The sequence below is a fragment of the Mustela nivalis genome (assembly GCF_964662115.1).
Source record: "Mustela nivalis genome assembly, chromosome: 5".
NCBI lineage: Eukaryota > Metazoa > Chordata > Mammalia > Carnivora > Mustelidae > Mustela > Mustela nivalis.
Window position 1 is genome coordinate 22,944,655 of NC_139024.1, and position 17,482 is coordinate 22,962,136.

The window sequence follows — 17,482 nt, forward strand, 5'->3', positions numbered from 1 at the left end:
CAGCCACATTACCCTTAATTGTTTCAAATAATAATGACTTCATTTTTTTTTGAAAAAATGATGTATTTATTAATTTTTAAGGCCAGACAATATAAGAAAGTACAAAGAAGATATTTTTTAAAAAAAATCATCCAGGATCCCACCACCCAGAAATAAATACTAATATATGGTAAACATCATTCCAGACATATTTTGCACATATTCAGATGAAAAGAGAAAAGAAAAGAACAGAGGAGTGATTTGGAGGGAGGGCAGGTAAAGGATACATAAAAACAGAATCATACCATACATGTCACTGTAATTTTAAAGTATTAAATATAAATTTTACTTGAATTTGACAGAGAAACAGAAATTAAGATGAAACTGAAGGAATTGCAGAACTTCAGATGAATGGGTCTTTCCAAGAGATATTAGTTTCTAAAAGATCTCTCTGAAGTTAAGAAAAAAAAATAATGAAAAACATTAGAATGCTGAAATATTCTTTTTAAAATTTATATTTCAATTTCAGACTGTAGCTATTGACAAATCTATTCCCTCTTATCAAGTGAACTAATTGCACTGCCTCCCAAGTACCAGTCTGGGTTATTTATATTACTATTACATCATTAAGGTTTCTGTTCCATAACCATCATTTTCAGAGTTTTAGTTCACTATGAAAATAAGGTCGATACTCACCAGGAATGCCTCCTCATTTCTGAATTTTGACACATCATTTTGATGAAAAAGAGTTTTCTAGGGTCATCTGGATGGTGGCACAGTCAGTTAAGCATCTGACTCTTGGTTTTGGCTCAGGTCTTGGTCTCAGGTTCAAGAGATGAGCTTCCAGTGGGCTCTACGCTCAGCACAGAGTCTCCTTCTCTGCTTCTCCCCCTCCTCTCTTTCTCTTTCTCTCAAATACACACATACAATCTTTTTTTTTTTTTTAATTTTTTTCTAGAAAGTGCATGTATGATATAGTTCCCAAGTTTAATCACATTTGGAAACATCTCTCTGTTGCCTTTTTACTGAGCAACACCATGGCTGGCAATGCAATCTTGGATTACTCTTCTTAGGACTTCATAGTCCTTACTCCACTGTCTTCTGACCCCGAGAAGTGCTCTAATAAAGCCAGAGGCAGCCTGCTGTTTTCTCCTTTGATGTGACTTGCTTATTCAGCCTGGTTGGCCATAGGATACCTTCTTCCATGCATCCACTCAATCAACAGTTACTAATTGAGGGTGTACTGTCCCGGGTAGTGTTCTCCTGCTGAACATGGCTGTGAGTACTTGGTGTGGAGCATTCCGTGTAAAATTTAGTTGATATGTCCACTGAGCTTCAGATTCAAACTGCTATTTCAGAAACTTGTCTCTTCCATTGTCAGTTGGTTCTTGTGAATATCAAATGAGTCAACACATGTAAATTGCTTGGAAGAGTGCGTGGCAGGTAGTTGTTGAAAGTGAGCTAGTACTAGGACGGGCTGTGGGGAAAGGAGGAAGACTACGAGACTACAAGTGCCACCATGCCTCCTGTATCTATCCCAGTTGCTTTAATCATGTTCCCATCTCCGCATTCATTTCTTTTTTGTCGGATTGCTTCCAGCCTGTACACCACGTCTCATTGCATTTTCAACTGTGTTTATTCTCACTTTATTTCTAATACGACTTTCCTCTCCATGTTTATACATTTTTCTTTCACTTCTTGAGAACTGCAAACATATTTTTCATCTCTTTAGGGGGCTTAGAATCTCGAATTTGAATTCTTATAACCCAAAGAAGAGCTCCTTTTTCCTTTTTTCTTAAAAAAATTTTTTGACACTATGGGGACGCCTGGGTGGCTCAGTTGGTTAAGCAGCTGCCTCCGGCTCAGGTCATGATCCCAGCGTCCTGGGATCGAGTCCCACATCGGGCTCCTTGCTCCGCAGGGAGCCTGCTTCTCCCTCTGACTCTGCCTTCCACTCTGTCTGCCTGTGCTCGCTCTCGCTCGCTCTCTCTCTCTGACAAATAAATAAATAAAATCTTAAAAAAAAATTTTTTTGACACTATGGAAAATTGTTTTAATTCTTGTTTTAGAGGGCAATTCCTTTTGTGATCCATTTTCTTCATCTGTCTTTTGTTATGTGTTTTATTTATCTGTGCTCAAGTTCTATGTTAACTCTTGTCCTATTTATTTATCTTTATTTATCTTTAAAACCGAGCCATTTATTTGCTGAAGAATAAACAGGAGACACAGAGGGGGAGAATCAGGTGTTCTACAGCTTCAACTTGAGTCAGCTTCCTTGAACATCCATTCACCAAGTCTGTCATTTTTCTTGACCTGAAGCATGTGGCCGCTGGGTCTGTGTGTGGCGTACTACTGTGACTCACAGGAAAAATCTGTTCCGTGATAGGCTCCTAGAGTTCTAACCTAGCAAACTCCCTCCCCTGCCAACACACGCACGCAGGCACACACGCAGGTATGCACGCAGGCACCAGCTGGCCTCCAGGAAATGAGGAGATCATCACTCTCAGCTCCACCCCCCTACCCTTTCACCATCTAGATCCTGAATGAGGTCTAAACAGGGGCATCACCACATTTCCCGTGGCTGGCCCACACCCTCAAGTCTCTTTTCTTGAATTAAAGACTACTGGCGTCCACCTGTCTGAACCGAGAGACTTACTCTTAGTGAAATCTGTCTCTTGCTCTAGATCTGAGGAGGTCAGTGTCTGCTCTCAAATGACCCCTTGTTTTCATCTATACTTTGTAGAGTCCAGCAGGTTAACAAAACACCTGCGTGCACTATTTCAAATGACAAAAACCTAATCTGAAATTACTACATGCTGTCCCTGTCAAAATAAGGAAAGGAAGGAAAGAAGAGGGAGAAAGAAAGAAAACAAGGAACATAGTGGTTCACAAAACAGAGCAGTCTGTGATGTGGACATGGTGGCCTCAGGTACTGCTGGATCTAGGGGTATCTATGGATCGTCCTTGAACTTGGTCACTATCTCCATTTCTTTAGCTCTGTTTATACATCACATCCCCCCTCAAAATCACCCTCTACAAGGCAATGAAATAGCTACTGTTGGCTCTAAGACCACATCATCTTTACAGCTTATGAACTTAAAAGAGCACTTTCCTCAAAGGCTTTGGCAAAAGGCCCAGAGAGGAATTCAGCTGGCCTGTTTTGGATCATGTGCCCACCTCTGAACCAACTGCTGTGGTTGGTGGATTGGAGAACTCGGAAGGCCAGTCTGGGGCCACATAATTACCCGGGGCCCCCAGGGAAGGTGGGCAGGGAAGATAAGATCAGCCCTTCTCTAAACCTGGAGTGAGCATGATGCAAGACAGCTTGCTCTCCAAAGGCAAGAATGCCGGGTAGACAAAAAAAAAAAAAAAAAAAAAAAATCAAGCCCACGCTGCAGTATAAAGTTCGCTCCATGTTTTGCCATTTTGGATGGAACAGGTTTTCTGCTTCATTGATGGCATTTATTTTTGTGTTTTTCATTCTTTGCTGCTCGTGTGCAGTTTCTGCAGAATGCCTTTCTTTTATCACCTTTACCAGAAGCCCTCTTTTCTCCTTTTTGATTCCAAAAATACTATTGGCCCTTGATAGTTTACAGATAAGGCTTTCAGGCCTTATTAATCATCCCACAATCCTTGGCGAAGGCTGGGGGGAGATGGGAGTGAAGATGCCCAGTTATTTCCATTTTACAGATTAGAAAACTGAGCCCCTGAAAGAGGTAAGGGACTTGCCAAAGAGCATACAGGTAAGTTAAGTGGCTGAGAGTGAACCAAGCCTAAATCCAAGGATCATGGTTTCCAGCAAAGAGTTCTTGGACTATCGCTTCTGGGCCTTTTGGTTAAGATCAAATGAAGAGTTCTTGGGCTTTTCTCCTGAAGATCACATTTCCAAACCACAATAGTTCAAACTGTTTTTACACTGAAAGCCTTAGAAGGTTTTGAAGCAGGAATACCAAGGGGTTCATCAGATTGAACCACTGGATGGATGAATGGCTAGGTGGATAAACATATATACACATTCATATTCTAATGGAAGCTTTATTGTTTTCAATCCACATGGCAACACAAAGTAAGAGAAAATGGAGTGTCCCTAAGGAGCAAGCCGGCCAAAGCTTAGATGGGCCCTTAACCGGACACAGCGAGAGTGTCGGAGTTGCAAGACTGTTTGAGGATGACAGCGGGGTAAGTTCTTCAGAGTATATTCTCTTTGGGAAAGTTACATAGTCCTCCAAGATCTCTTTTATGATGCTAGCTTGCTTAGCAAATCCTTTTTCCATCACGACCAGCATAAAGTGAAACTCCAGTCCATCCTGGGTCTGAGCTATCCATACTCTTAAATTAAGGGGGTACAAATCAAAGGTACTTCGCCGGAATAGACCGCTCCCTTCTCTACCCAGCCCAGAAGCAGGCAGCGTGAAGGTGGTCACATCCCCCACATTAAGCAAGTGGGTAAGGACCCTGCACCAGCGGGGCGGGGCGCTGGTCCTCACTTCCTCTTTCCCCTGCACGAGGGGGGCGGGGCGCTGGTCCTCACTTCCTCTTTCCTCTTTCCAAGACCCGCTTGTGCTCCTCCTCCAGCCAGTGTCTTCTCAAGCCTCCTCCTTTTCTAGTTCTTGCATTCCCTACCCCTCCTCCCCCCGCCAGCGGGGCTCACTGACAAGAGTTGTCATTTACCACATTAGGGATTAAAGACGGAAAAATGTTAATTGAGTAAGGCTTTGGCATCAAAACTGGGACTACTCCACTGCATAGCAAAGATCATTTCTTGGAATTCTTCACTTAAATGTTTACGAGAAACAATTATCAAGTGTCCCAGATTGATTCACAAATGTAATTAATGACAGAATTGCTAATAGTTTCCATTTTCTGGTTTGTTTTAATCCTACTGTATAAACTGTTTTTTTGGCACCCCGTCAACCAAACTCCATCCGTGATTCAAGGAGGTAAAGACTCATAAAGCAGACATGTAATTGGAAGTTAAACTCGCCAGGGTGCCTTGCAAACTCGACTCAGACACAGTCATTACACGACGCAAAAGCCATCCTCACCGAACAGAAGGAAAACAATTAGGGCCCCCGACTTGGGCAGTCAGGAAGAAGGGCTTCCAGTCCCTAACTGATTTCTCCTTTGCTGTTGGTGGGGTAAAATATGCAACTGAAAATGCCCTCCCCGATCCCAGCAGAGGAAGACAGAATGACCTCTGCCTTGCCAGATAATTCTGCAACATCTGAAGGTTTGCAAGAAAAAAATAAAATAAAACAAAATAAAACGGCTCTTGTCTGGTTTTTTCCTAGTCAACTTTAATTACTGTAAGGATGGGTGCAGCAAGATAAATGTTTCCTTTTCACTTCAGCGCTGAAGAAACTCAAGCTCTCCAGTGGTCTTTTATGTTTAAGCTCTGAGGCCTGCAGCCCATTCTTAGTCACCAACTGGAAAAGATCGGTTGCAATGGCCAGTCTGATGTTTTGTGCTTAGCTCCCAGAGTCCCAATTTGAAGTCATTCTCTTCCACTTAAGGAGTTATTTCATTTTTCCTTTAATTTAAAAAATGTTCTGAATGCAAAGCAACATGACCAGGACAACTAGGTTGCCTGATATGAATTCCGTGTGTGTGACACTCTTCGGGCTGCGTCTGCAGACAAGGTCAGTTCAGCTAAGCTAACCAGCTGCCAAGCAGCCGGTTCCGGGAAAAGTTTTAAGCACACGGCGTGTGTTCCGAGCCAAAGTCAGACCCAAAATCTAAAGTGAGGGCAACAAGTCCTCGGTCTTAAAATGGCTCATGGAATTTAATCTTATTAGGCAAAGCTGAACCGGGCAGTTGTCCACAATGACCCAATGGAAAGTCCTAGAAAAATAACTTTAACTGAATGACCCAGGCGAGTCCAAGACCTTCTGCATATCTTAGCCTCGTTATTGGCCTGGGGCTAGAGAACAGAGGCTGCCCTCTCTACTCCCATCCTCCACCCCAGTTCCCCTTCATTCGAGAGACTTCTTTAGGAAAACACAGGGCGGGGGTGGTGGAGGGCGAGAGAGGGGACCGGAGAATTCATATGGTCCGTACAGTGAACATTTCTCCACAAATCTTACTATGGTAAGAAAATTGTTCCTCGATTTTCTAGGGGAAGCCCTAGAAAGCCCTGTCTAGGAACATGGTATGAAATAAAGTAATTCCCAATAATTAATTTTGTGAGGGATTAGGAGAGGGATATCACGGACAAGAGAAAGGTACAGGATTCTCCTGTTTTAACTATTTACCTGTTTGCCAAATAAGTATTTGAATCCAAGTTTCTACATGGGAAAAAGAAAAGTGTCTACTCTTTGGTGGAATTAACAGCTTGAACTAATCCAAGGGAGGGAATGTGAGATTCCAGGCCAGCCAGGAATCCCAAATAACCCACAAACAGAACAATCACTCATCACTCGAGGGCTGGCCAAACAGCCTAACTAAAGCAAAGACTACTCTGATGGGCCCATCAACGCGGCGTTCGGTGGGTATGAATAAATGTTTTCCTGAGGAGTAAATAGGGAATGATGTAACACCAACTCCATTTGGCCATGAGAAAAAAAATCTTTCCTATTCATGCGTCATTAACTTAAAAATGTATTTGTATAAGAGGGAAAATGCAAATCAGTCATCTACATAAGATTAGGAAACAAACTAGTATAGGACACAGTTTATCCTAAACAGAAAACTAAATCAAAAGAATACTGACCCTCCACTTCTGAGATGAGATGGCAAGGTGGTTGTCCCTTTGCGCATTTCTTGCTTCTCGATTTCACTGAAGCCTCCATCATAAGTTAGCTGAAGTGGGTGACTCTTTAAGCGGCCAACAGCTCTTGATTCTGTTAAATAAATCCCGTTTATTTTCACCATAGGGTCCCCCATCACACCTGTTTCCTCGGGTTCCACCGCCGTCTTTGCTGTAGAATCAAGGAGATGTTTGGTCAAAGTGTTTCTGATTTTTGGAATCATTCTTTCAATATTTTTCTCAATCTAAGAATTTATACAATTTAAAATTTTTTATATTACTTATAATCTAGTCTGGAATTGTGTTGCCAAAATCTACAAGACCTTCCCACTACTTCAGGCTTGGCAGCATCGATTCATTAAGATGAATGGGATCTTCTCTCTGCTCTCTCAGAGTCTACATGAACTTGAATGGAGGTTTATGACTAACCCAGTCCACAGAAATACTTCTGCGTCCCAGAACAATGACTCCTTTTCCTGAATTTGATCATGTTAACAACTTTTCATTCAAAAAATACTGAGTGCTACGGCATCTGGTGACTCAGTCGGTTAAGTGTCTGACGCTTGCTTTCGGCTCAGGTGGTGGGTCATGGGCTCAAGTTCCACATCGGGGGTTCCATGCTGGGTGTAGAGCCTGCTTGGGATTGTCTCTCTCTCCCTCCCTCCACCTCTCTAAAATAAATAAATAAAATCTTAAAAAAAAAAAAAGTACTGAGTGACTAGACACTGGTCTAGATACTTAGGAGGTATCATTGATGAAACAAAGATCCCTGACTTTGTAGGCTTATATCCTAATAGGCATAAACAGATAATAAATAATATACCACAATAAATGAGGTCCAAGATATAATATAATAAGTACTATGGAAATAAAGCAAAAGTAGAAAAATGGAGAAAATTAAAGAGGGTTGGGGATGGGGGTAGACAGCAGTTTTGAAGAGGCTGGACATGGTAAGCAGTGGAGGTGAGGCATCTAGCCACTGGTTGACAAGGGACAGAATTCCCTGCAGAGGGAAGGGCACTCTTAAGGCAGGAGTGCGCCTGGCAAGCTCAAGACGCAACAGGAGCGGAGTACGTGAGGGAGAAGAGGAAGAGAGCTGATCAGAGAGACAGCACCCAGATCGGGGAGGACCTAGACACCACTGCCAGCTGGTAGGAAGAGGAAGGCATTGGCTTTGAAGTCTTTCTGAAGAGGACGAAGAGGATAATAGTTGCAAACAGAAGTCCAGTCTCTAAACTAAACAACTATTGTGTGTATGACTGCAGATTCTTAGACCTATGATACAACACTCTTTCTTTATCAGCCAGTGGCCATTAGGAATAGCTCATTTGTGATGCTGCTAGCACACTTGAGTCTCTGATAAAATGTTTTTTTTTCAGGGGTGCCTGAGTGGCACAGTCAGTTATGCATCTGCCTTCCGCTCAGGTCATGATCCTGGGGTCCTGGGATGAAGCCCCACCTCGGGCTCCCCGCTCAGCAGAGAGCTTGCTTCTCCTTCTGCCACTGTCCCTCCCTCTGCTTGTTCTCTCTCTCTCAAATGAATAAATAAAATCTTTTAAAAAAAATTTTTTTTCAAGGGGGAATGTAGGGATGAGGTTCATATAGAAAATACTGCTTTGCAAGCTTCTCCAGAGCAACTCAAAGTTTCCTTTTTTGCACTTGAACAAACCAATAAAAACCAACAAAACCACTTAGTCCACTCCGACTAAGCTCCCTGCTTTCGAAACAATGAGTTTTAAAGCTGAAAGGAACCTTCAAGATGGCCTAGTCTAAACTTAATTTTTCAGATGAGAAAACTGAAAACCTGAGTGTTACGTGACCAGTCTAAGTTCACAGAGCAAGTTCAGGGCGGGCTGGGACCGTACAGCTTGAAGAGCATGGGCTTTGCATTCCATCAGATTTAGGGTCAAGTTCTGGCTGAGTGAAGCGGGCAGGTCACTCAACTTTTCTCTCACCTTCCTCAGTGGTTCCCACCTCTTAGGGATGTGCTAAGAATGAACTGATATGGTCTAGTAAAGTGATTTATTACAAACATAGAAGTTATTGTCAGTATTACTAAGGAAACCCAAGAATCCCAAATTCTGGTTCAGGGCTCTCTCTGTGGCACCACGCTGCCTTAAATACCTTGACTACTGAATTACAAAGCCCAGATTTTGTCTTAAGTAATGCAGTTTTAGCCTATTCCTACATTTTAGCAGTGTTTTCCTTCATTCGTTTACTCCAGGAATAGTTATTAGGTACTCGCTGCCCTGTGTTGGGTGCTGTTCTGGGGGCTAGCAGTCTAACAGTGGGGGAGAAGCAGGGAATCCCAGCCATGCAGAGCTGCTGCTGTAGGGGGTAAGTGGACCCATACTCAGGGGCGGAGTTGCTGCTGCCCCTCTGACTTCACAGTCTACTGGAGGGAGCTTGTCAGTTATTACTGCAGTGAGGAGCTGCCCTGGGCTCCCTCTGACTCCCCCGATGGAGGTCCACAATAAAACTGAGCATGAGTACCAATGCCCTTTGTGTTCCTGGTAAATGTCCGTAGCACACTGTACTAATTTCATAATGGATCATGGGTTAAACTTCAAAAGTCTACAACAAGCAGGGCTACCATGCGGAAACAGTTCCATTTCACAGATACTGCTTTGGCACCGACCATATATCAGTCCCCGTTTTAGGTTCTCAGGCTACCAGTAAAAGAAATCCTTTTTTCCTATTGAAGTTGCTGAGTCTAATAGGGGAGACAGAGAGGCAGAAGTGTTAAAGAGAGAAATGTCGTACAGTATGGCCCAGGGCCAGGTAAGGGCAGTAGAGAGAACAAGAGAGCCCGAAGGGTTGGGACTGGTCAGGGAAGGATTCATAGAGGAGGCAGAGCCTGAGAAGTATTCTGAAGGATTAACAGGAGGCCAAAAGGAGTTCTGAGAAAAAGGAACAAAAGTCTGGAGTCAGAGCTAGCTTCGTGTGTATATAAGCTGTACAGTCAAGCTGGGTCCCTTACTTAGAAGGGCCCTGCATTTGGTTGAATGCTTTGCTGTTGCCATCTTGGAATTCTCAATAATTTTTGAACAAAGAGCTCTGTATTCTCATTTTGCACTGGGTCCAGCAAATGATAGAGCCGATTTTGCAAGAGGCTTGAAGTAGCAGGATAGGTCCGGGGAACTGCAAGGAGGTCCATACTGCTGGTGCACAGGCTGTGGGCGGGAGGCAAAGGAGAGTCAAGAGAAGGGCCTGGAATGTTAGTCTGGGGCCAGATTGCCAGAGAGCTGTGCATGCAGAGGAGTAGGGACTTCATCCCCTCCAGCAGGAGTCAGCAAACCATCCACTGAATCTAGCCTGCCCCTTGTTTTTGTATAGCCTGCGAGTTAGGAATGGTTTTTACATATTTCAATGGCTGGGAAGAACTCAAAGGAGAACACTATTCTAAAACATGTGAAACTGAGAAGAACTTCAAGTTTTGGGGCCTATCAATCGGTCTATCTTGCTTTCCCACTACAACAGAGTTGTAGGACAGTTGAATAGGTTGAACAGAGACTATCTGGCCCATTTGGTCTGAAATATTTACTCTTTGGCTCTTCACAGAAAAAGTGTGCCAGCTCTTCTGCTAGGTTAGTATTTCCCAAACTGCATTCTTCAAAACACAGATTCCCCCATCAAGTACATTTGTAAAATGCTAGGTTTGAAGGGTATCGTGGCTCTTTCCACAGTTTGGCGACTATGGCCATTGCTGCTATTAACATTGGGGTACAGATGGCCCTTCTTTTCACTACATCTGTATCTTGGGGGTAAATACCCAGTAGCGCAATTGCAGAGTCATAGGGAAGCTCTATTTTTAACTTTTTGAGGAATTTCCCACTGTTTTCCAAAGTGGCTGCACCAACTTGCATTCCCACCAACAGTGTAAGAGGGTTCCCCTTTCTCCACATCCTCTCCAACACTTGTTGTTTACTGTCTTGTTCATTTTGGCCATTCTAACAGGTATAATGTGGTTTTGATTTGAATCTCCCTGATGGCTAATGATGATGAACATTTTTTCATTGTCTATTAGCCATTTGTATGTCTTCTTTAGAGAAGTGTCTTTTCAAGTCTTCTGACCATTTTTTGATGTGATTATCTATTTTTTGTGTGTTGAGCTTGAGTTCTTTATAGATCTTGGATATCAGCCTTTTGTCTGGAGTGTCATGTGCGAATATCTTCTCCCATTCCGTGGGTTGCCTCTTTGTTTTGTTGACTATTCTTTTTGCTGTGCAGAAGCTTTTGATCTTGATGAAGTCCCAAAAGTTCATTTTTGCTTTGGTTTCCTTTGCCTTTGGAGACATGTTTTGAAAAAAGTTGCTGTGGCCGATGTCGAAGAGGTTACTGCTTATGTTCTCCTCTAGACTTTGACAGATTCCTGCCTCATGTTGAGGTCTTTTATCCATTTCGACTTTCTCTTTGTGTATGGTGTAAGAGAATGGTCGAGTTTCATTCTTCCATACATAGCTGTCCAATTTTCCCAGCACCATATATTAAAAAGACTGTCTTTTTTCCTGGATAAAGAAGATATGGTCCATATATACAATGCAATGGTATACCTCCATCAGAAAGGATGAATACCCGACTTTTGTATCCACGTGGACAGGACTGGAGGAGATTATGCTGAGTGAAATAAGTCAAGCAGAGAGAGTCAATTATCATATGGCTTCACTTACTTGTGGAGCGTAAGGAATAACATGGAGGACATTAGGAGAAGGAAAGGAAAAGTGCATTGGAGGAAATCGGAGGGGGAGACGAACCAGGAGAGACTGTGGACTCTCAGAAACAAATGAGGGTTTTCAAGGGGAGGGAAGTGAGGGGTTGGGTGAGCCTGGTGGTGGGTATTAAGGAGGGCACATATTGCGTGGAGCCCTGGGTGTGGTGCATAAACAGTGAATCTTGGAACACTGAAAAAATAAATTTAAATTAAAAAAAATACTGACCACATTGCCCACCCTTAGCCACTGCATAGTAAATATTTACATGGAAATAAATAAATGAATAAATGAATGAATGAATAAATAAAATGCTGGGTTGAAGTAAGATGAAATGGGCATCTTTACCAACCCTCAGCTAGGCCCATGTGCTCTGGGGCTCTCCACGAGAGGGAGGAAGCAGGCAGACCGATCTGAGCACTGGACCCCTCGTCCAAGGGACAGCTGGGACTCAGTTCGGCAAACACTCCTTCAGACACAGGGAGCCCTCCAAAGGGTTTTCAGCAAGAGGATGATGCAATCTGATTTTTATTTGCCTCCTGCCCCCTTGTCCCATATGGCGCGCAATAATCGTTTTTCACGGTCCACTGGGAAGAAGGGATGAGGCTGCTGCTCACAGCCGTGTGCGGTTGGCAGCTTGGTTTCTCCAGGCTCTTCTGGCTGCTCCAAGGGAGCATGGTCCTCGGTGCGCGGAGGGCGGAGCAAGACAGGGACGCCAGGAGACCAGGCACGGTGAGGGGGGCTGACAGCGGTGCGGCAATGGTGGCCAAAGAACGTGCAGAGCCAGGAGACACTTCGGAAGCCCATTTCGGGAGCCTGTTGAGGGCTTGGCGAAGGCCAAGAGGACAGGGATGGTGAGAAGGGGGAGACGGCCCTGTGGCCTCTGTCCGGCTCGAGCAACTGGGCGGGGTTAGTCACACTGCCACCTCCAGCCAAGAGGCCCATGTGAACACACAGCAATTACACTGCGGGGCCTACGAAGGCGGCCACACGCGTCCCTTTCCCTTTCCTTTTCTTCAGTCAGAAATTCCCAACCTGCCACCACACCCCTCTCCCTGCCTGTGCCAGAGTCAGCTACAAATGACTTCATGCGAAAGGCAGGCACACACCCTCTGTCTCCCCGCTCACCTGCCTTGAGAGCCTCAGTCCCCCACCGAAAGGCGTCTTTGCTAGACAGCACAGACTCCAATACCAAGCCCAGGAGGCCCCTGCACGAATGACAATGGTGCTGAGGCTGGAGTCTTAGAATATATATATATACATATTTTAAGATTTTATTTATTTATTTGACAGACTGAGATCACAAGTAGGCAGAGAGGCAGGCAGAGAGAGGAGGAAGCAGGCTCCCTGCTGAGCAGAGAGCCCGATGTGGGGCTCGATCCAAGGACCCTGAGATCATGACCTGAGCCGAAGGCAGAGGCTTAACCCAGGGAGCCACCCCCAGGCACCCTGAGTATATTGTTTTTAATGGGGCAATGTGTGCTTTTAAAATGACAATGACTTTTTACTGTCATTGTCCCATGAGTGCTGACCCCAACTTCGACCTGGACCTCGGGGATGAGGAGCCCTGGACACCTGCGAACAGGGCAACAAGAATGGCAACAAAGACATGCTTCTGGCCCTTCAGGGAGCAAGAGGACGGTCTCAGCGCTGGGAAATGGCAGCCACAGTGGGTGTGCAGACAACAGCCAGGGAGTGGGGGCACAGAAGGGGAGGCGCAAAGCCCCGAGGGAAGCAGAGACGGTGAGGATGGTGGGGGAAGCCTCAATCCCTCAGTCACCCGCACAGACACCTGAACAGCTCAGTGAGCCTCAGGGCGCTCACCTGAGAGCTACCAAGAGTTAAATGCACAAAATGCCTAGGCGGCATCCAGGCTCAGAAGCAAAACATCTAGTGAGCGACACTACCCTCACACCAGCCCTGCCAACCCCGTTTCTAAGGCGTTCCTAGCGAGGTCTGACCTCACTCCCAACCCCGGGCTCCAGATCCTGTGCCCCTCATAATGACAAGGACTTTGGTCCTGTAATCCCCACTCCTCTCTGATGTCTTCAGTCTGACGGGTCCCCAGGGAGGGCCCATTTGAAAAGCTCCTCAGGGGATTCTAAGTGCAGCTAGAGCTGAGAAACTAAAGTAGAGGAGGTCTGTCCCTTCCTTAAACCCTGCGCTGGCTTTTCAGGGCAAGCAGCACAGAGTGTGGGCCATTTGCCCCTGCCTGGCCCATTGGGGCGGTGGCTCCCTCCATGTCCCCAGGGTAAACCATCTTCCAGCCACAATGGCCTCGGGTCCTCCACCACCTGAGTGACCCTCCTCCTGTCTCTGAGCCTCCAGGTCCCTCCAGCCTGGGCTCGTTGTCCTCAGCTTTCACCATGACCGCCTTCTTCTCACTGGTCACATTTCAACTCAGGGCCACCTCCTCAAGGACACATTCTAGTGCCACGGGATCTCACGTGCAGTACTCCTGCGGGGACATTCTCCAGCGCATTATCTCACTTATCTTCTTCACCGGCCTTATCGGAACCCAAATTATCTTATTTCCTTGTTTTCCTACTTACTGTTTACAAACCTCACAAGCTGTTTGAGAGCAGGGCCCTGGGGGCCGAGGGTGCCGTCTGGCACTTAGAAGGGGCTCAGTTAATATCTGATTGCCTGACAGAAAAGAAACACACCGGGACACCTGGGGTAAAGCAAGTTGCCTGATCACACATCCTGCGACAGCACCGACAGCACCGTAATGGCGTGATCTGCACACCCTGTCTTGCCTCTTTGTCTCTTCCTTCCTTCTTGATTCTACATCCTCGGCGATGTCAGGGTTCACGAGGGATCGGAGGGGTCAGGAAATGAGGAAAGCGGGCTGAGGAGACATGGGGAGCCGCGGCTTGTACTCTGGGCTAACGGGGGTGGGTGCTCCCCGGAACGGGGGCCCAGTGTTGCCAGGTCTTCCAGTTTCCCAGAAGAGGTTGTGAATCTGGATTCTTCCATGAGGTCTTCTACATTTAAACGTTAGTGACTAATTAAAGGAAAATGCTTTTATGTCAAGCAAGTAGGATCCTTGGGCAGTGACTTGGAACTCTTGGGATCCGTCTTCAGATAATCTCCTCTCTACATCTGTAAACCTAGCCTTCTTCCTCAAGCCTTATTGAGTGAAGGAGAGCAGGGGTGGTCAGCCCCTGGTAAAGCGGTTTTCCAACGTTATGACTACATAGAATAATAATAAAGTCACAATATAGTTAAATATAAATATGTAACAAATTTGTAATGCGACCCTGAGTACGCAAGTACACGACTACAGTAGGCCTCCTTGAAGCAATACTTAGCTTATGGTCTGCGATTTGCCCTGATGTTCTCCATTCTATTCTACTTCATTTTTTTTTAAATGCTGGTGAGCCACTAAATTGATTGCCATCTCACTAATGGGTCATTTCCCGCAGAATTTGAAAAACTCTTAGTATACTCTGGCAGGGGTGATTCCAAAGGTTGGGGCACACCTTAGAACTTGAGGTTTGTAGCTTCTTTGTTTCCAGGTTTAGAAATCTACTAGCCATTCTGTGGAAAAGAACTAGGCAGGCCCCATCCAACTTTAGCTTCACCGTCCCATGGGATTGGAAAGGTATTTTCAAAGACCTCAGCTCAGTGCACATCGAATGAATCTTAAATGTGCCTAATGAAATTAACAACTGTTTGAACTCTGATTTAAAAATCATTTATTTCCAACTCAGGTGAACCTCCTCGTTATTAAACACTTACCCTAATATTCTTTTCCTACCAAGTAACTTTTTAAAACAAAACAAAACTGGCCATTTAGGTATTCTTCTTAAATGCCCGGAAAAATATATGAACCCTGTTTCTTAACCAGGTTATAACAATAACCTGGTGAATAACAATATTGGTGAATAACCTGGTGAATAACAATATTGGTGAATAACCTGGTGAATAACAATATTCTCTAAGGGTTCATTAATGTAAAAATCCTGTAGGGTTTGAAAAAAAAAAAATCATGTAAAAATAGCTTTTGTGTGCCCATTCAAAAAAACATGCCCGCCCTCCAGATTTCAAAGGAAGTGACCCAGCCTTACACTCAGCAGGAGGCAGGGTTCTGTCGGGTAGCAGGGCCCCCTGGGAGGCCGCCCTGAATAAGCGAGCTCGGGCACTGCTTAGTCTTCTGATCTTCGCTGGGTCCACTGGGGGCTTGGGAAAGGCAAGGCAAGGATCCTCCTCCGTGGTGGGAGATGCCGGAGCTTTCGGTTTCTGGAAAGAGATTTTTCAAATGATTGGCGAGCATTTCCGTGTCTCAAAGAAGACTCACCCCCCCCCCCCCCCCCCCGGCGCTGGTGTTGATACTTCTGGATGAGCACAGGGCTCACTGCTTCGCTTGGCCTCGTTCTGGCCACCCAATTCTACACCTCCCTGGCCCATTTGACTTAATGTGACATGTGGTATACATATATACACACACACATATATATCACATTATGTATATGTTATATATTATATATAGTTTCTGTCATATTCGTATTTAATATAGTATATATAGTTTTTGTCAAATATAAAAACATTATTTTAAATATTCTATTTTAAATACTCTATTACCATGCTTAGGATGTTTGAAAAAACAACTTACCCATGCTCGGAAACAGATATCTGTACGAGACTGTAACATTTGATACAATATGATCAAAATGGTTTGTAAATTTTTGTGTTCTTGCCAGCTCAGAAAGCAGTTACTGAACACCTATGTATACCAAGTACTATCGTTACATATTTTGTACTCTGCAAAACTACTTTTTCAAGAATATAAAAATTCTTGAATAATTTAGATTATAAAGTCTAAAACATAAGAACAAGAAGCCGGGGTGCCTGGGTGGCTCAGTTGGTTGAACAAGGGCCTTCGGCTCAGGTAATGATCCCAGACTTCCAGGATGGAGTCCCACATCAGGCTCCCAGCTCTTTGGGGAGTCTGCTTCTCCCTCTGACCTTCTCTTGCATGCTCTCTCTCACTTATTCTCCCTCAAATAAATAAATAAAATCTTAATAATAAAAAAAAAGAACAAGAAGATGTTTTGGACTTACAATACAAAAATGTTTTATTTTCGGGGCACCTGGGTGGCTCAGTTGGTTAAGGGCCTGACTTCAGCTCAGGTCTTGATCCCAGGGTCCTGGGATTGAACCCCGTGTGGAGCCCTGTGTGAAGCCCTATGTTCTACTCCGTGCCCAGTCTGCCTGTCTCTCTCCCACTCTCTCTGCCCCTTCCCCCACTCATGTGCATGTGCTCTCTCTCACTCTCTCAAATGAATAAATAAAATCTTTAAAAAATGTTTTGGGGCACCTGGGTGGCTTAGTTGGTTGAGTGTCTGCCTTCAGCTCAGGTCAAGATCCCAGGGTCCTGGGATCAAGTCCCACGTCGGGCCCCCTGCTCAGCAGGGAATCTGCTTCTCCCTCTCCCTCTCCCTGTGCCCCTCAACCCTGTTTGTGCTCTCTTTCTCTCTCTCAAATAAATAAAACCTTTTTAAAAACGTTTTATTTTCCACATCTCAAGAATTCCAGGCTGATACCCTTAGAAAAGGAACATTACTGGCAAATATTCCAATTCCTTAAAGACTTTAAAAAATACCGCACCAAAACACTGGGCATTTTGCCACCAGAGCATCTAGTAGTCTCACTTCCAGATGGCGGTAGCCTCTAACCCAGGGCCAGAACCTCGCAGGGACCTAAACTCCCACTTTGGAGGTTGCTTAGTGATCCACCCTTCCACCCTCTAACTTTAACATGATTATCTGTTTATGAAAGAGTAGTGTTATGGCAGCAGGTGCTTTTAGCTCTCTAGCCCAAAACAATCGACTTGAAGTTCCTAAAGTTACTTATGTAATATATGAACAGAGTGACTGTCATTCTAATAGGTGAATCAGTGTACTTTTTAGAAATCTGATTGAAACTGAAGCCAGATGCTCTGGAAAAATGGGTGAGGTTATGTATTGTATATGACACTCAATTTCAAACACTCAATTTCTCAATACATTAATAGAACTTAGAACATATTAGAGTTCTCCTTCCA

General features: G+C 44.6%; 1 protein-coding gene and 1 long non-coding RNA gene across 3 annotated transcripts in view; both read right to left on the minus strand.

Annotated features, from left to right (window-relative positions):
- ARMC2 (armadillo repeat containing 2) overlaps window positions 1-17,482 on the minus strand; it is a 112,012-nt gene that overhangs the window by 77,033 nt on the left and 17,497 nt on the right. For both annotated transcript variants that reach the window (XM_082732050.1, XM_082732051.1), the window contains 2 exons: window positions 15,507-15,678; window positions 6,689-6,896 (listed from right to left, as the gene is read on the minus strand). In XM_082732050.1, the coding sequence (XP_082588176.1) occupies window positions 6,689-6,896; window positions 15,507-15,678 (380 nt within the window). The remainder of the gene's footprint in view (window positions 1-6,688; window positions 6,897-15,506; window positions 15,679-17,482) is intronic.
- On the minus strand, window positions 43-1,999 carry LOC309865567. Its single transcript, XR_014312174.1, has 2 exons — window positions 676-1,999; window positions 43-430 (listed from the first exon to the last, which is right to left on the minus strand). It is a non-coding gene; the product is annotated as an uncharacterized lncRNA (long non-coding RNA).